Below are 17,863 nucleotides of genomic sequence, written 5' to 3' on the forward strand. Positions count from 1 at the left end.
TAAGGTATTATGAAACAGCTGATGTAAGAAATTTTCCCTGTAAGTTAGTAAGAGAATAACCACCCCATAACCTTAGACAATACCCTGTTGCCTAAGAACGAAACTTTAGAAGTACACCTCTGAACTTAAGAATAGCTGCAATATTTAGAATCAACTACAAAGAACATGCTTCTAATATTAAAAAAAAAAAAAAATCACAACTTTATCACTTTCATTTCTTTCCCATTTCTTGCCACTTCTGCTCTTTTAGCGTATGTGGATTTCAATGTTTCCCAAATCATATCATAAAAACAACCTAAGTCAATCTCCTCCTGTAAGCATGTACATGTAATAATGTTTCAGTTAGATTTGCCTTGCATTGACTGTTTGACTTAAATTATAAAAAAACCCAAAGGTGTTTAACTTAGATACAGAGCAATTGTCCTTCTGCAGGTAGATCATGTTATAACAGGTTTTCTGGTAGTGAACAGTGTTCAAAGCATGAGAAATTCAGGAAAACATTTATTACCACCTAATGATTAATTTCAATACAACCTAGGTGTCTTTTTCATTAGGGATGGACTTCAATGCAAATTTAGTTTTGTATATGGCTACACAATTGCAGAGAGCTTTGAGCAAAGCTCTTTTGAGCAATTTCCACACCACTTCATCAAGGAAGAACCAGAATCATCCTCTCCCATTTTTACAGCCTGCTATGAAGCTCAAGGTCTTGAAATTTTGTCTAATTTTGTAAGAAGGCTGCTATGACACCCTTTACCTTCAGTGAAAGAATATTATAATTACTACAGACCCTTAGCTACCTTACAGCTACATAAATTAGTTATTAGCTAAAATTAAATATCAATATAGGGCTATAGATGTGTGCACATTTATAATTTTTTTAATATTTAACAGCCAGTCATCTGATTGACTGCATTTCCCCTTCAGTTCAAAGCAGAGTGTTTAAGAGAGTTTGTGGGATAAAGTAAGTCCAAAACCAGAAACTTGTGTTATCTCTGAAAAGGAGTTATTAAATAGAAATTAAAGACCCTGCTCTTCCCTTTCACAACTTCAAGCCTTTTTGTCCATTTCTGTGGTCTCCTTCCCTTCCTCTCACCCCCTCCTCATTCAATTTGGTTAAATTAATAATATTGTCTCAGAAAAATAATTCACCATTCACAGCCTCAAAAGCTCTGGATTAAAATGCAGAAAAATCCTACTTCCATGTTAGGGCACTCTTTTGGGTAAAAATTCTGAATGAAACACAGTTTTTTGTACTAGCATGTGGAAAGTTCCTCTCCAGGTAAGACGATGGCAACCGAACATCAAGGTAGAAGATGAAATATTAAAAAATGCTTGGGAAAAAAATTGAATTGAAACTCTATACTATAATCAAGAACGTACATTGTATGTCATCATCCTGATCCACATAAGGCACTGTGACAAATTCCCCAGGTTTAAATTTAACTCCACATTTAATTCCAAAGTAACATATCATTAAGTCCTTCAAACTAGGCTGAAGAGTCTAAATTAAAACAAATAAACAGCCCCCCCCAATTGTCACTGACATTTCTGCCAGATGAATCAGCATTCATTATTCCCCCTCAGTCTTGTGTGAAGTACAAAAAGCCAAGCACATTTCCATCCTAAATAAGTACGTTATAAGGCTTATAAGTAAAACTGCCCTGCAAAAAAACCATTTTATGAATAACTGCTACGGAATTTTATTGTCTTATTTTCTGAAAATAGTTATTTACTTTATTTATTTATAAATTATTTATCAGTCTTATTTACTGATGAAAATTATCAGATTTATTTGCCAACCTTGTAATACACAGTAAAACTCAAACCTGCAGTAGAACCTAAAACCCTACCTATTTCTAACACCTGAAAAAAGTCAGTTACCCATCATTTTCTAGACATACTTCTAAAGGTCAGAGTACAAAACCCACAACAATTTTTGATGTGTTCTGAACTTGGAGGCAGCTTGGGAATCACTAAATAATCCATAAGAATATATAAATCTGAACACTAATTTGTCACACCTGAGTCTCTTGGTCGTAAGAGAGCATTTTAGATTTGACTCACTTATAATAGTTTAAATCAGAATTCACCAAAACTGAATTGTGCAGCATCTGCTCCAGACAAAATACATATTTTGCCTATTTATTAACAGCAGTTTTAGCACTTGATAGGCCAAATGTATCCGGGGTTGTCTGAGTGTTCTAAAGAGATGCGTTTATTAAATATAGCAAATACATCTAGTAAGTGGGATATGGCCTATTCTGATGGCTTTTACACCATTTTCCATGTGCATTATCTAACAGCAGGAAGCAGAAGAGCAAAAGGACTGGAACCCCGCCTAGGTAGCACTATACAGGAAAACACATTTTTCAGTTAAATTGGGCATATGAGAATCACACAGCAGGAAAAACCTGCGCTGATGAAAGATTGCTTCATTTGTAATCCCACGTGCATGGGAACTGACTGTTAGGAGGTTACTGCAACATTTCCATCAATCCAGCTGTTCTGTAAAAACTCATAACCTCAGTAATTCTTTTCCCGTTTTATTCCAATAGTAAGAGCTTGCCTAGCAAGAATATGTCAGATACCCTTGGCCATAATAAGCACCTGTGAGTTTTCACTCTGCACATCTGAAGAGAAAGTTACACTTGAGTAAAGCAAAACTTAGTACATCATTTGCATTGGAGGCATATTTAGCCTTCCCCCTCAGGATACCTGCCCACAGTGATGCATTTCAGACTTCAGTGCTTGAATTCCCCTGGATAACAATTCCAGAGACTGCTCTGGAATGACGACTGACATGCTAGCTCTGTAATATATAATATATAAAGCTATAATATACAGCTTGTGCAGACAGTCTAACTGGTTCTCATTGGACGCCTGCAGTTTGCTGGCACGTAGGAATTAAGATGATTAATTTGCTGCTTTCACAATCTAACACTCCCTATTAGGAATCTGATCTTAGAGTGAATTACACAGAATGACACAACTGTGTTTCCAAACCAAGTAATTGGGAAAAGAAAATCCATCGTTCAACAGCAAGTACCAAGCGGAAGCTGTTGTTAGGGTGCTTGTGCTCCCACAATTTTGGCCTGCCTCAGTATTCATGGACGCTGACATCATTAACTTGATTTAAGATGACAGGAAGATGACATATTTATGAATTAAATTACACATATATTCACTGCATCAAGAAATTTTTCGGTAACTAAGTGTAATGACATTTCCGTAAGCGGGCAATGTTTCACCGAGCCAGTGCGTCCCAATCTGAACGGAAACTATGCATTCAGAAAGTCAAGCTCATCTGAGCTAATCTGCTCTCAGATCATATTTGCAAACTGGACAATTGCAAGAGTTTTTCAGACTTCTGTTATCCATCCAATAAAAGAATGACATCTTAAATTTGACACATGATGAACTAACTTATTAATTCCTTAAAGTATAATGGTAGAAGGTATTATCAGGGAATACAAAAGAGAAAGGCCAAGAGAAGCCATCCCGCTTCATAAAACAGTAAAATCAGGCTTTAAAACAATTTTAGTACCACCACATGCCTTATCTGTATCATCTCAAAAACGAGTGCTCCAGCTTTTCTTTTCACTTACACCAAAGGCACAATAGAGCACGAAATCAACTCAAATAGATGTTTATGAACCAATTTGTAACTATGAGGTAATCCTGACCTACAATGCTTTTTAAAATCAAACATATCCAGTATACTGATTTAAAATAATACACACACTCCTATATATTCAACATTTTCATACAACTGTAGCCCCTCTACCAGCAGAATCAATGCTCTCCAAGACAGAATTTCTCAGCCTGTTGTCTCCACGACGCCAGAAAATGACATGTGAAATGACTGGAGAGTTAGAAGAAAATCCTCATCAAATCCATGCATTTCCATGCATCCACTCAAACAAGAAAAAATAGTAGAGAATACAACCAACCATCAAACAGTTATTCAAAGTTTAGTGCATTTTTTCTTAATTCTAGGATGAAAATGCTTTGTGCACAAGGTCACCTGTAGACTCCCCCAGAGGGGTAAAGAGGGGTAGAGATTTTTTTAAAAAAAAAAGGGGCAAAAAAAAAAAAAAAAGCTGTGAAGTGGACATGGTACCAGCCTCAACCTGCTGCCACTGTGAGCCCAGAGCAGTCTCTTGGTCATAAACTTCCTGTGGGACCTGCGGTGGGGATGATAACTTGCTATTTAAAGAGAAGCGTCTATGAAAAAATACTTCAGGCTAGAGTAACAGAAAGGATACCAAATAGAGACTTCAAGAAAGATCTACCGATGCAGGACAGAGTGCTCTAGCCATCAGCTCCTGAAGAAAATCAAGGCAACACTTTTAAACCTCCCCTGCTAAAGGATGAATTATTTAGAATGAAAGATTTAAATACCCACTGAAATAGCAGATGCCCAGGAAATTTAAAAAAATACTTTGTTTATAATCTACGAGTCCATAATTATTATCAGAAGTTCCTGGTTTTCAGTTTTAACTTGGATCACAAGACTATATTTCCTTAAAGGTGCAAGTGAAACAGAACAGTGTTTTTCAAACCAGAGGAAAAATATTCTCTTAATAAACTTCATTAAGACCTTTTTATTCTGATGAAATTTCTGACAAGCAGGTGGAAAACAAGATGTCCCATATCTTTCCCTGATGAAGAAGCCACCCCAATCCAAAGTCATGTGAAGCCATTTATCCTTTTCACAGTATCTGTAAGATCTGGAGGAAGCTGGCTCTTTCACTGACTAAAGTCACGTTCATAATATTTATGAGGTTAAAAGAGGGCTTGTGCACACAAAAATCAGGATTTGTATCTTTTCTGAAGAATGTTCGTGCCCATGACAAGACACAATAGACCATTTAGCTACAAAAGATGGGGAGGATATAGTATGCTACTAATGAAAGCATTTGAGAACATCAATGTCAGTGAAGTGCATTTATATCTATTTCAATCATCTACTATTCTCTGCCTCATTTTCTATGACAGTTAAATAATCTGGACAGAAAATAAGAGATGCTTAACAAGAGGAAATTGTTGGATCTATTTCCAAGATTTTTTCCCTTCTCTCCTAAGCTGCAGCAAAGGACATATCTCACTAGCAGACAGAGCTCAGTCTCCAACCTGGAGAAGTAATGGAGGTTCTTCAGCTCTTCCAAGCTCCCGAATGGCATACAGAATTTACAAAGCCTCAGCAACACGGAACTGTCATTCCAGCTGGCAACTACCTTTGCCTACCAAAATATAACACACTAAGGGAGGACAGTTAGTTAGTTCAACAAGAAGTGCAAACTCCTGCACCTGGAGAAGAACAACCCCATGCACCAATATATGCTGGGGGCTGACCAGCTGGAAAGCAGCTTGGCAGAAAAGAACCTGGAGGTCCTGGTGGACACCAAGTCGAACATGAGCCTTAAATGTGCCCTTGCTGCAAAGAAGGCTAATGGTATCCTGGGCTGCATTAGACAAAGCATTGCCAGGAGGTCAAGGGAGGTGATCTTTCCCCTTTACTCAGCACTGGTGAGGCCACACCTGAAGTGCTGTGTCCAGTTCTGGGCTCCCCAGTACAAGAGAGACATGGACATACTGGAGAGAGTCCAACAAAGGACCACAAAGATAATGAAGGGACTGGATTATCTCTCCTATGAGGAAAGGCTGAGAGAGCTGGGACTGTTCAGCCTGGAGAAGAGAAGGTTGGGGGGGGAATCTCATAAATGTATATAAGTACCTGAAGGGAGGGTGCAAAGAGGATGGAGCCAGGCTCTTTTCAGCATTGCCCAGTGACAGGACAAGAGGCAATGGGCACAAACGGAAACACAGGAGGTGCCCTCTGAACATCAGGAAACACTCTTTTACTGTGAGGGTGACTGAACACTGGTACAGGTTGCCCATAGAGGCTGAGGAGTCTCCATCCTTGGAGATACTCAAAAGCCATCTGGACACATCCTGGGCAACTGGCCCTGGGTGTCCCTGCTTAAGCAGGGGGGCTTGGACCAGATGACCTCCAGAGGTCCCTTCCAACCTCAGTTGTTCTGTGATTCTGTGACATCGGTTGATTCCCCACATAAACAGAATACATCACCTTGCTCCAACAAATAGCTCAATGGTAACTTATTGAGCAATTTATGGCATTTAAATCATTATAAAAACATTTTATAGAGGCAACAAAGTGGTAAAACTGCTGGCTTAGTAAAGACCATAAGCTTGTGACGATTAAAAAAAACACCTGACCCCCCTCCCCCCCCCCCGGTGTGTGTATATCTATCTATCTATAAAAACTAGCCAAATGCTTTGAAAAATCAATGTCCTTGGGTGGAAGAGGTCTTAATTGCCTACCAGGCAGTCCATCTGGGCCATATCATGTCAGTATTTAAGCATACAAAAACTATCTAAATGCTGCTGTGTAAAGCTTAACACAGAATTCATTTGCTTTTGTGGGAGAATTCTAATATTTTTAACCACTGACCCAGCAATATATTTTTTGCTACAGTGCTACCAAAACGTCTCTTCAACTGAATGCTATAGGGCTTCAAGGGAGAAGATTAAAGGTAAATAACCACTTCACAGAAAATTCAAATTTTTCTTTGGATAGCTAAGGTTACTGGATATGCACAAATATGTCAAGTCAATTATGGGGAGAAAGCACAGGCATAGTTAGTGCTGGAAGTCACTCCAGGGTACCTGTGCAAATACACATTCTCTGAAGGCTGCTTTTGACTGCTTGTTCCAGTTGCATTATCCTTATGGGCAAAAAGGGCAGAGCAGAACGGGAGGAATGGTAAGCCTGTATCATACAGCACAGACACACCAAATGGTCTCTTGGAAACTAGAAGGTAGGTTTTACAGTACCTTAGGGTAAGACCTGCACATAATTGTACTACTTCCAGAAAATCTGTTTAAAGTTTACTGAGAAATTTCTGTATGGTGTAGATATACTGATCAAATCTGAATGGAAGAATTGCTGCCACGGAAAAATGTGCTGGTTTTAAAGAGACGAGGGTGGAAATTCAACACTTATGGTTTGGCAAAGATGACATTCCCTTGTGTCCAAAATTGAAGACGCTCCCTCTCAAGTACTAGCCAAGTGCCTGGGGCAATTTAGAAATGACAATTCCATTGACCTCCAGAACAGCAGAAAGTATAAAACTTAACAGGAATTGTCCAACCTTCCTCAGCTACAGATTTTTGTAACTACTGCAGCTGCACACTGGATTTGTGGCTGTTTATTTTACCCTGGGTAAAAAGTTCAACTCCATTTGACTCCTTTAAAAAGAGAAAAATAAATACCAACTGGAAAGTATGGATAACCAAAACCAGAGAAGAACTGCTTTTCTTCAAAGAACATCTCTAGTTTCCCAGTCCTCAGCGTGCTTCTCTGCACCTCCATCTACTGCTAGAAAGTGCCTGTATTTAACAACCAGACGGACCTCTCCAGTGCCTGTTCTCAAGAACAGTCAGAACCCATGCTTACACTAGCAAGTCGTGAAGTGGAACAACACAGTAAATAGGGATGACCGAGACATTTGTTACCAAAATGTACTCCTATGTGAGCTAAAACGCTACTGTAGACAGACCCAGAAGGCTTTACATTGACTGTATTAAGCAGGTTTGTCAACTGGTGCAAAACCCAACTGTCCTGACAATGAGCACCACTGTTGACAATTCCTCATCTTCCTCTATGCCAGTTCACTGAACTTGGCCTGTCCCAGTACAGATAAATCCTAGAGTGCTTATTAATTTACCCATGCTTCAACATCCCCGTTTTCCTTCACCAGGGGAAAAAAAAAAAAAAAAAAAAGGCATTACAACCACTCTGATACATGACATTAATTGCATTAAGCAACTGCTACCAGTACTTTTGCCTCTAGCCTAAGAGGAAGACTAGACCCGCTTCTCATGAAGCAGACTAGAACTGCCACCTCCATGACCAACAAGCAATTTCAAGAATTTTCTACTGTAATCTACTGAAATTGAGTCATAAGGTAATTAGTGTTCTTACTTGATATGAACTATACCATTCTGTATGAGCCCATTCCAATACCCTTGGTAACCTTACAACACCTTTTTAACAAGCTATTGACACATTTAATCTATGTCAACTTCCCTTTATTATTCTGATACCTCAACCTGGCTTCAAATAAAGGTGCAGAAATCCTAAGCATCGCTTCATGATTTTAAATATTTTTTTGAAGGTAGAGTTCTTCCCTTCAGCTAAATCTTCAGACAGAAAGTACAAGGAAGAGTTACAGAAAAACAAGACACTGAGAAGTCCCATTGCAGTCTGAAAGACATTACTAATTACATATTCAAAACATAACGTTTTAAGGGAGAGGATGAAGAAAATCACAAAAGAAATGTCACCAAACAGGACAGACACAGAATTTGATTTTGTAAAGCCCCCAAGGGTGTGTTTTTGTTTTGCAATGTAAATTCCCAAACCGCAGTGGTTGTCATTTTGGACTGTCTGTCTGGGGCAAGCAGCTAATGCCCTCAAAACTTCTCAAGAAGGATACCACAGAATGAATGGAGAACAGCAGCCGAATTCAACTCATGGCAAGAAACGCAGCAAGGCTGTGGATTGACTAGAGGTCAAAATTAGCAGCTAGAAACAAGAAATCAACAATTAGTCTTATAAATGCTGAAAGACCAGAACCAGCTGAGGTAGCACTAACTTTGCCCTCCACAGATGGAGACTGACAGGTATAGAGACCTAATGATTAAAGAGGAAGGGTTAAAAGAAAGCAAGTCTTCAGACATCTTTAGTCCTGTATTTACAGCTTTTTCTAAAAATACTTAATAAAGTCTTCACAGGAAATTGTGAACCAAATGTCAAGAGGCAAAACTCTCTTGCTCAAATTTTGTCATGCTAAGCTGGAGCACACAAATACTTGAAATAGCAAATGACCCACAGCACACTGTATGCATTTGAATGCAAGCAGTCATCTGGGGTCTGCCCGTGTTTGTCCTCTCTCCCAGCTATATAATCTGAGTGTGACATCCAGAACATGCTGCAGAAGAACATGATAGGCAGAGTGGAACAGAATAATAAAATAACAATAGCTTGATTTTATTTGTCAAGGGACAGATGAAATCATATTCTCTTACTTATTGCTCATAACTGAATCTTTCAGAGCTTAGTTGTGATACTGCTGTGGTAGGCGGTGCGGAATATTTCATCAGTGGTGGGCTAGAAAACATGGAGTTGAGGACATCAGTTTGGAAACAGAGCAGCAAAGACAGAATTAAAAATTCAGCTCGCCGCCTGCCCATTTGACTGATGCTCAAAGCTCTGATGTGGCTTCTGATTCGGAAGCTGTGCCTGCTGTGCCACTCCCAGCAATAAATTGCCTTTTACATACATGGATAAGCAATCTAATCAAATAAGGATTTAAAGCAGGATGTGCTCAAAGGAACTGCTGATTTCTCTTAAAGCCTGCCACTGCTCTCTCTGAGCTTTTGTACATATTAAATAGCATACGAGATTTATCAGAGGGAAAAGGTGAGTACAAATACCAAGGTAACCAAATAATCTGCTCACCTACAGTATGCAAATAAGTATCTCTTCTCAGATCTTCTGTGCCACTCTCCTATTCATGGGGCATACTCCTGCCCGTGAGAAACACCACTTAACACCAAGAACTACATCAGTTGCCGAGAGTGACCTGGTTTGTAGCACATATGCATCACTGCCCCTTGAGAAATCATTTGCAGCCAGAATGCCAAATGGTCTCCTACACAAATGGCCTGCTTATGCTTTCCAAGCTTTGTCATAACAGCTATGGTTAGACAGACCCCTTTCTGCAACTCTTACACTGATCCTTCTTCCCCTGCCCCAACATGAACAGAAGACAGCCAGCAGTATTCTTCCTTACACATCTGGAATTTGCTGCTACAATACGTGCCTGTCACCCTAACGGGGTGTTTGCACATTACACATCGGTCAAATGCTAAGCAAAAAAATCCTCATTTCATGTAAGTGCTGCTTTCTACCCTTCGGAGTGCTGTGGGTCTTCCTATGCATCTATATACTCAAATCAAGACATCTTCTGTTTAAACCAACCAACATCAACTGGTGATGAACACCTGCAGATAAGGACTACAACTCTTAAATTTTACCCTAATTTCCTGCCACTATCTCTGCTGGAGTTCTGAAAATAACCATAAATTTTAAAAGGCTGCTTTTAGCATAGAAGCTGGATTTCATATTTTGGATTCTGCACCTTAAAACTATGGCTGTAAACCTGCCTTTTGAGGTAGGAACTTCAAACATATCCTGTATTTTAAAGGAACTTCAAATGTCCAACTGCTAGATTGTGATTCATCTGATCACCAAGCATTAATTAAAAAAATCTTCAGACTGTTGAAGAAAACATTCTCTATGCAACTGCTATGCTCCAGGAATAACTCTAGATTCTATTTCATGTAATTCAAATTCATTGCTCAGCATAAAGACTTCAAAAATAACGTACAGAAATTACAAGTGTGCACCTTATCTTCAGGCATGTATACTTTCCAATGACAGAACATCACCTGTTTCTCATGGATGAACCTTTGATAGTAGACTGTCAGGAAGACATAAGGAAAATTTTTATGTATTTCTAGTTTAGTTTCTAAAAAAATAATTAAATCCCAAGACCCGAGATTCAAATTTTTCAACAGCTAATAATGGAGAAACTGTGCAAAATAGGGCAAAATATTTCTAGCAATATTTTCTAGCAATGAGAAAAGCTAGTAAAAACCAGCACCTAACTAGATATTAAGAGGAATTAAACCTACGGTACAAATTCACAGGAAACTAGGTCTCATTTATTTTGCTGCTCACAGAACTACTTGTTCAATTTAGGGGAAAAAAGCTACCCTTGTAGAGCTGTGTCTTCTAAAGCAAAGATTATTCATTCCTCAAGGTGAAAACTGTTTGTGAAGAACTCTGCAGTAAAATGTGGAACTAGAAACCGAAAGTATAACGAACAAAAAACCCTGAACTAAAACATCAGCCATCTAACTTGCATCCCAGCCTAAGAGAAGAACTATTTTCAACTATTCTTCCTTACATGTAATTTATTATTCAGACACTGTGTGTGTGAGATGTTCTCACCTAGGTTATTTTTCAACTTTTCCACTGACTCAGACTAAGTCAATGGTTCTAACAAAAGGTATTTAATGAAAAATTTGTCTTTAATGAGAGTTGTAATATTTCTTGGGAATCTTACAAAGTGCAATTTTATTAGTATTTTACTTCTCCACAGGTTCTGCAGCTGTAATAGATTTCCTTTGCCATGGGTTTAGGAAGAGTACAGAGACTAAGAAATTCAATAATTTCAGAACAGAATTTGAAACAGACTGATCAGTGCTCAAAGCTAGAAGGATACTGTCTCCTTTAACAGATGGGAATGACCTCAACAAACTTTCACTGAAACCAGTATGTAAAACCAAGTATACAGCCAATGTTATCAACAAGGAGAATGTTCATACTGAAACAGAACAGGCTTTCTTCTCGTTACTGAAAACTATTTTATCTAGTACAGCCCAGATCTGATACTGCCTTCTTTAATTTTTGCTGCCTGGTAACTCCCAGTATGAGAACATATTTTTCATTGCTTTAAACTTTGCAATGCTTTGAAGAATTTTTAGTATACCCAAACCCACCAAAAAATCAAGGTAGGGAAAAAGTACTCAAGAGACTGTGATAGACTTTTTCTTTGTGATATCTTAGCTTCTCTCATCTTACTAGGAAATAATATCCTACTAATTTTAGGCTCTTTTTTCCTCTAAAAATTGGTATTACATTTGAGATTAGGAGTCAGATTTTTGTAAACCACTTAGCAGTTAATAGACTTTTGCTCCCATGACACTTCAAAGCTTCTGAAATTCCCATTCCATTTCAGCATTTAGGAGGGAGAAGAAAATTTAGAATGTCCTCACCAACAAGCATTAACATTACCAAGAATAGAAGAAATTGAAACTTCAAGCAAAAAATCCAAGGGAATGATAGCAGTGCAGAAAGAAAACAAACTGAGCATCTCGAAGACTTAACAGTATTGGCATCTCCTTTGCTATAGCAATGATACGCTTTCAAATGATCGATAAGGTGTTTTTTTTCCTCCCCTAAACGGCACTCTACAACTACAGACTGAGACTGTTGATTGTGCCTTATAATTGTGGAGCATAGAAACACATGGCGAAGGATAATTAGTAATTCAGCTACCTTTTTGTTTCCTCCCAACCCCTTCCCCAACTTCCTGATCTCATCCCCAGCCCTCTCAAGCTACTTCAACAAGTAGAAGCACATCTCCTTCCTAACCTGTGCTTTAGGCAAATGAATCCACCACTACCCCCTGTCCATCCCTTCCCTGTGTCCTAAATGCATCCTAATCCTTATCGCAATGGCACGCCTCTCTCCCTTATGTTTTAAAGAAATCAATAATTTATTTAGTCAGCTGAAGCTGGTTATTTGTGAAACCAAGCCGTTAACTGCCATTTGGCAATTATATCTTGTGGGAGAAAAAGCTGTTCCAAAGACAATGACTGTCTCATCTCCGGCCTTTGCATTCAACCATGTATTATTTTTCTTAAAGAAGCACATTAGCAACACGATGTCTGGAGCTGTGGCTATATCTGAAATTAATACAGGCTATGTGAAGTTGCCTTGCTGCAATAGCAGCACACAGCAGAGTCCGAGTGCTGTGACGGGGAGATCTCAGTTGCAGCAATGTCACAGCTGAGAGCAGGAACCTGAACGGGAGGAAATACCATTCCTCCTCACAGCTATCTGTTGTGACAGCACTCAAGGAAGATGCAAACGTGGGACTGTTGCTACCTGACTGGTCCACAGCCCAGCCTCTGTGCTGGAAAAAATGCGAGGAGAGAAGATACCCATTTGACCAACTAACCAAGAACTAAATGCATGACCAGGAAGATACTGCCAAGTTGCACTTAGCAACTTCTAGTTGATACTTACACTTTTCTCGGATGCTTGGGTCTGCAACTAATTTTTTAGCTAGGGGACTTCCAAAATGTCTACATCAGATAATGTTAATACTTACCATGTAAATTAAATATCCAAACCCAGGAAGGATTTGCTAAATCTTATTGTCAATAGCTGTTTCCATGTAGCATGGAGGCTCCAAATGTAAATTAAAATATTTCAGGGAAAACATTTACAACAATATGATGATGCCACTGAACGGGTTATACAGGATTTGTCTTCCAAGTATTCATTATAATTTAAGAACATTGGCAAGTTTACTCTCCTATTTTTCAGCTGGGACAGTATATCAGTAGAAGTAAGATGCTGTTTTTTAGCTTTTGGTGGTAATTTCTCATCACAGCAATATTTCCCTTTTTCTACATTAATAGTTTGCATACCGACTTCATCCTGGATCTCCTCTGCCACAGCAGGCACATTGTAGAGGAAGGAGAGAGACTGGTTCATGCGTTCGTATATCACACGTAGATGTGTCATAACCTATGGAAATAAAAGCATTTTAAGGAGGGGAATACTACTGCTAATTTGACATTATTACAAATTTTATAGGTTATAGAGAGCAAGACAGTTTTAACATGTGCTAGGTGTAAGATTTCAGTACGCTCTATGTACTGAAACTGTCAAATCCATTGCAAAATTCACCTCCCTCCTACAGCTGCTACAAAACTAGTGTTCTAGATGCTCTTCCATAGCAACTACCTGAAATCCCATGGGAATGCAGTTATTTAAAGTAAGGGTTTACATTTGCTGTGGGGCAGAGCACGTACACAAGCAGCTATTGTGGCAGAAATCCACAGCCTCATTTACCCTTCAGTAACATTTACATCTGCCCATACCTGTAAGTTTCCACATAACACGCAAACCAAGTGAGGCACAATGATTGCTGCATCAAATTGTTTCAGCTCTTTGGTTTTTTTTTTTCTTTATCCTAATATTGCAAAAAGAAGCAGTGCGCTCTGAAAAAAGCTCCAGTTTTCTTGGTAAAAACATTTGCAAACATTTTCAGTTGAAAACAAAAATATTTCCACCCAGAAGCATTACTGCATTGTCTCATGTGGTTACAACTCTATTGCCTCAGGTTCCCACACACTGCTATGGGTTGAGTCACGACATCCCATGATCTATGCTCCCCCAGGGTATTCTCCACAAGTATCACCTCTCTTCAGTAGAAAGGGAAATTGAGGTTCATCTTAGAAGACTGACAGGGCAACTAGGCCTAAAGAAGGAAATGGCCTGCAGAGAGCAATTTCAATGAAAAAAAGGGTATGATTTCTTCAAAGTGAAATATAGTATTTATGCTTTTAAACAAAAGTTTTCCATTTTCCACTGAAAAAAATCCCCCATCAGATCCTCCAGCCTACATTCCCCCAACCTTCTGACCAGTTCAAGAAGCAAAGATACTGTAGAAATACTCATTCCTATGATGATACACTAAGCAATACACTGCACATCTTGTATCTAAATGTCAGTTTCCATTCTTCACCTGTGCTGCCATACAATCTGTAGTCTGCAAAATTTCACTGTTTTTTGTTGTTAAATAATCCAGTGTTTTAGAAACTAAAAACTCATGTTAGATGCAAAAGGACATGCTTTAATATTTAAGACAAGGGAAAGACAACCGTCACTGCAGAAGACTGTTAGAAGTGTGCATTTCTAACTCTAGCAATTTCAAGACAGCATGACCTCAATGTCCAAGTCTGGCTGGAATAGATGTTTGAGAATTCTAATATGCAAATTGTGCCATTCAGGGAGGTATATGGTTTTGATTTGGCTTTTAGCGATACCAGTCAGTTCAAACAGCGCTTCCCATTGCATCCTGCAGAGGGAACAGCAGCTGATTCTGCAGATTACGGCACACTTTTTTTACAGTTTTTCCGTTGTACCTACAATTTTAATTGTGGTTTTGAAAGCCAGCTACGTCTTCAGTCAGTCTTTTTTTTTTTTTTTTTTTGCTTTCTCACCCTCCATGATTTATGAAGGTAACATAAAAGCTGTTCCAAAACATACATGTTGAGGACTGCGGTAACATTCAGCAGTTAAAATGCCACGAACTACAATGCCTATTTTAAAAGAACATGTTAAACTTGAGTGCATCGCAGTAATCACATTTATAGATGCTACAAGTACCTCTGCAATGACTATAGAAAGGTTGGTTGCAGTCAGATGGCTACACCACTTCTGGTTCTGCCACTTCAGCTGAGGGAAGCATAACCATATGTGGTCGCTAAATCTATTACTGACATTTTCCCAGAGGTATTATTTACCAAAGCACTAATAAAGGCTCTGGGCATTAATGCTCTGGAGGACTCCTCAGGAAATGCCCATGACTGACTCACGGTGTGGATAGACAGAAAACCTGCTTTTCAGTTCTTCTCGGAAGACAAATTATACCCACCCTACTCCTACATCATTTTGTCTTAATCTTCTGCTGGAATGCAGGTTATTTTTTATTGCATGTAAAGCTGGCCACAGAAAAGTCAGGTATTTTTTAAAAAATAGGTTGACATAAACTTCACAGTGGTTATGAACAAACATGACCCCATTAACACTCAGTGGAGATTACCTGAGATCTGATTTGGGCAGCTTTCTTTGGGTCTACCATGCGGACATGTTCGAAGTGTTTGAGAGTATGCTGCCTGTCCTTCTGCTCAGCACGCACGTACTTCTTCAGCATGTTGAATACGTGACGAGGCTACAGGGAAGAAATAGGGAAAAAAAAATCAGTTTAGTTTAAAACAACACGTTTTAGTTCCTTGCACTGGAGATGTATCCCAAACCAAAAGCACTTGGCCAGCCGGTGCCTGCAGCTATCTTCTGAAGGCAGGTCTGACTACTTGTCGCGGCTTAACCCCAGTCGGCAACCAAGCACCACACAGCCAGTCACTCACCCCGCCCACCCCCCCCAGTGGGATGGGGGAGAGAATCGGAAGAGCAAAAGTAAGAAAACTCGTGGGTTGAGATAAGAAGAGTTTAATAATTGAAATAAAATAAAATAATAATAAATTGTAATGAAAAGGAAAACAAAGGGGGGACGGACGGACGGACAAAACCAAGGAAAAACAAGTGATGCAACCGCTCACCACCCACCGATCGATGCCCAGCCAGTCCCCGAGCAGCGATTGCTGCCCCCCAGCCAACTCCCACCAGCTTATATACTGAGCATGACGTCACATGGTATGGAATATCCCTTTGGCCAGTTTGGGTCAGCTGTCCTGGCTGTGCTCCCTCCCAGCTTCTTGTGCACCTCCTCACTTGCACAGCATGGGAAGCTGAAACATTCTTGACTTAGTATAATCACTGCTTAGCAACAACTAAAACATCGGTGTGTTATCACATTATTCTCAGGCTAAATCCAAAACACAGCCCTATACCAGCAACTAGGAAGGAAATTAACTCTATCCCAGCCGAAACCAGGACACTACTATAAGGAACATCCACTCACCCAACCCATTCAGCAGGATTCACTGTTGTACAGTAGTTGTAGGTAGTAGATACGGTCCCTGGGGATGGCATTCAGATTTCCTCTCTGACCCTAAGGGGAAGTTTGGCTGTTGTATTTCCTTGTCTAACTGCTATACTATTGCCCCAACAAGACAGCAAGTGTCACCTTAGTATGCTAGTTAATGGACACCCAACATCAATTTCCTTGGGCTTTGCTTCCATTCTCTCCATCAGACTCTACTTCTCCTCTCCCTCAACTGAGGAAGCCCCCATGATCCAAGCTCCCAGTTTTGCAACCTTCACCACCACCAGGCAAATCCATCCCAGAAGATTCCCCAAAACCTGCACATTGGAAGCGTTTCAAAGATTCCCCATGTACACTTTACTATGCTGAATACTCAACCAGTATCAACATCTGTCAACTACAGTTAAACTTTAGCAACAAAAAAGATTACAAGTGGTTTTATCAACAGTAAACTGAATGCACACATTCAGATTCAAATCAGAAGGTAACTAACCCAACAGCTGCACAGAAGACGATGTGAAAGCACTGCTCTGTCGAAGCCAAAGAATAATATCAGACTTGACTGCAAAACTTAAAAAAAGGGCGACCTACTTGGTTCTTCTGAAGGTACTTAGCTTGGGTGCCAGATTTTGTAAAAATCTTAGCCTATGTATATATTGCAGGTGATTTTAATTAGTAAAAACTATTAAATATATGCCTTAAGGCATGTAACTGAATACGAACAAAGAAAAGCTGAAGGGAACATGAAAATATAGAGAGACTGATAGCAGAGCAGTGAAGACTAAGATATGTGTGTTTTTATGTACTTTCCTACTCTGTACAATAATACAGTGCCAAAACAGGGAAGTGTTCTCTAGCTTTCAGCTAAGACATTCATTTTTAACTCAGTGTTTATGATGGATTCTGGAAATCCACCCCCCCACACACCCCGCCCCAACTCTGCTTGTGCTGTTGTGCTTGTGCATCCTACCTGAAGCTACCGAGCAGTGAAAAGCACGAAGCTGAGGCAGGTGAGAAGAAAGGGAAAGGTGACCTTATTGTGCAGTAGATTAAAGAATGAGCGGAAACGGTGAACAGCTGGTCTGGGCACTGGCAGGGATACAGGGAAGAGGGTGGGGAAGTGATAAAATAAGCACCAGAGGCTCCGTGCACAGCTTTCCAAAGCAGGAAGAACCGTGGGTGAAGTTGAAGCTTTAAGACGACTTAGATTCACGGACAAATATAGAGCCTAAACTAGTTTAACATTTACACAAGAGATGAATACTAAGGTACGGAGCTCAAAGATTTAAGAATCTCTTCAGCTTAAGAGAAGCAACAGATTTAAAAATGTCCTTGGACAGTACAACAAAGGTTATTTGAAGAAGATTTGTCAGATAGAAATAGAGAGATGTGAAGCTATT

General features: G+C 39.5%; 1 protein-coding gene across 2 annotated transcripts in view; it reads right to left on the bottom strand.

Moving 5' to 3' along the window:
* APP (amyloid beta precursor protein) overlaps positions 1-17,863 on the bottom strand; it is a 239,861-nt gene that overhangs the window by 38,574 nt on the left and 183,424 nt on the right. For both annotated transcript variants that reach the window (XM_076352421.1, XM_076352429.1), the window contains 2 exons: positions 15,561-15,689; positions 13,378-13,477 (listed from right to left, as the gene is read on the bottom strand). In XM_076352421.1, the coding sequence (XP_076208536.1) occupies positions 13,378-13,477; positions 15,561-15,689 (229 nt within the window). The remainder of the gene's footprint in view (positions 1-13,377; positions 13,478-15,560; positions 15,690-17,863) is intronic.

This window comes from Aptenodytes patagonicus, chromosome 1 (genome assembly GCF_965638725.1).
Source record: "Aptenodytes patagonicus chromosome 1, bAptPat1.pri.cur, whole genome shotgun sequence".
In the NCBI taxonomy this organism is placed as follows: domain Eukaryota; kingdom Metazoa; phylum Chordata; class Aves; order Sphenisciformes; family Spheniscidae; genus Aptenodytes; species Aptenodytes patagonicus.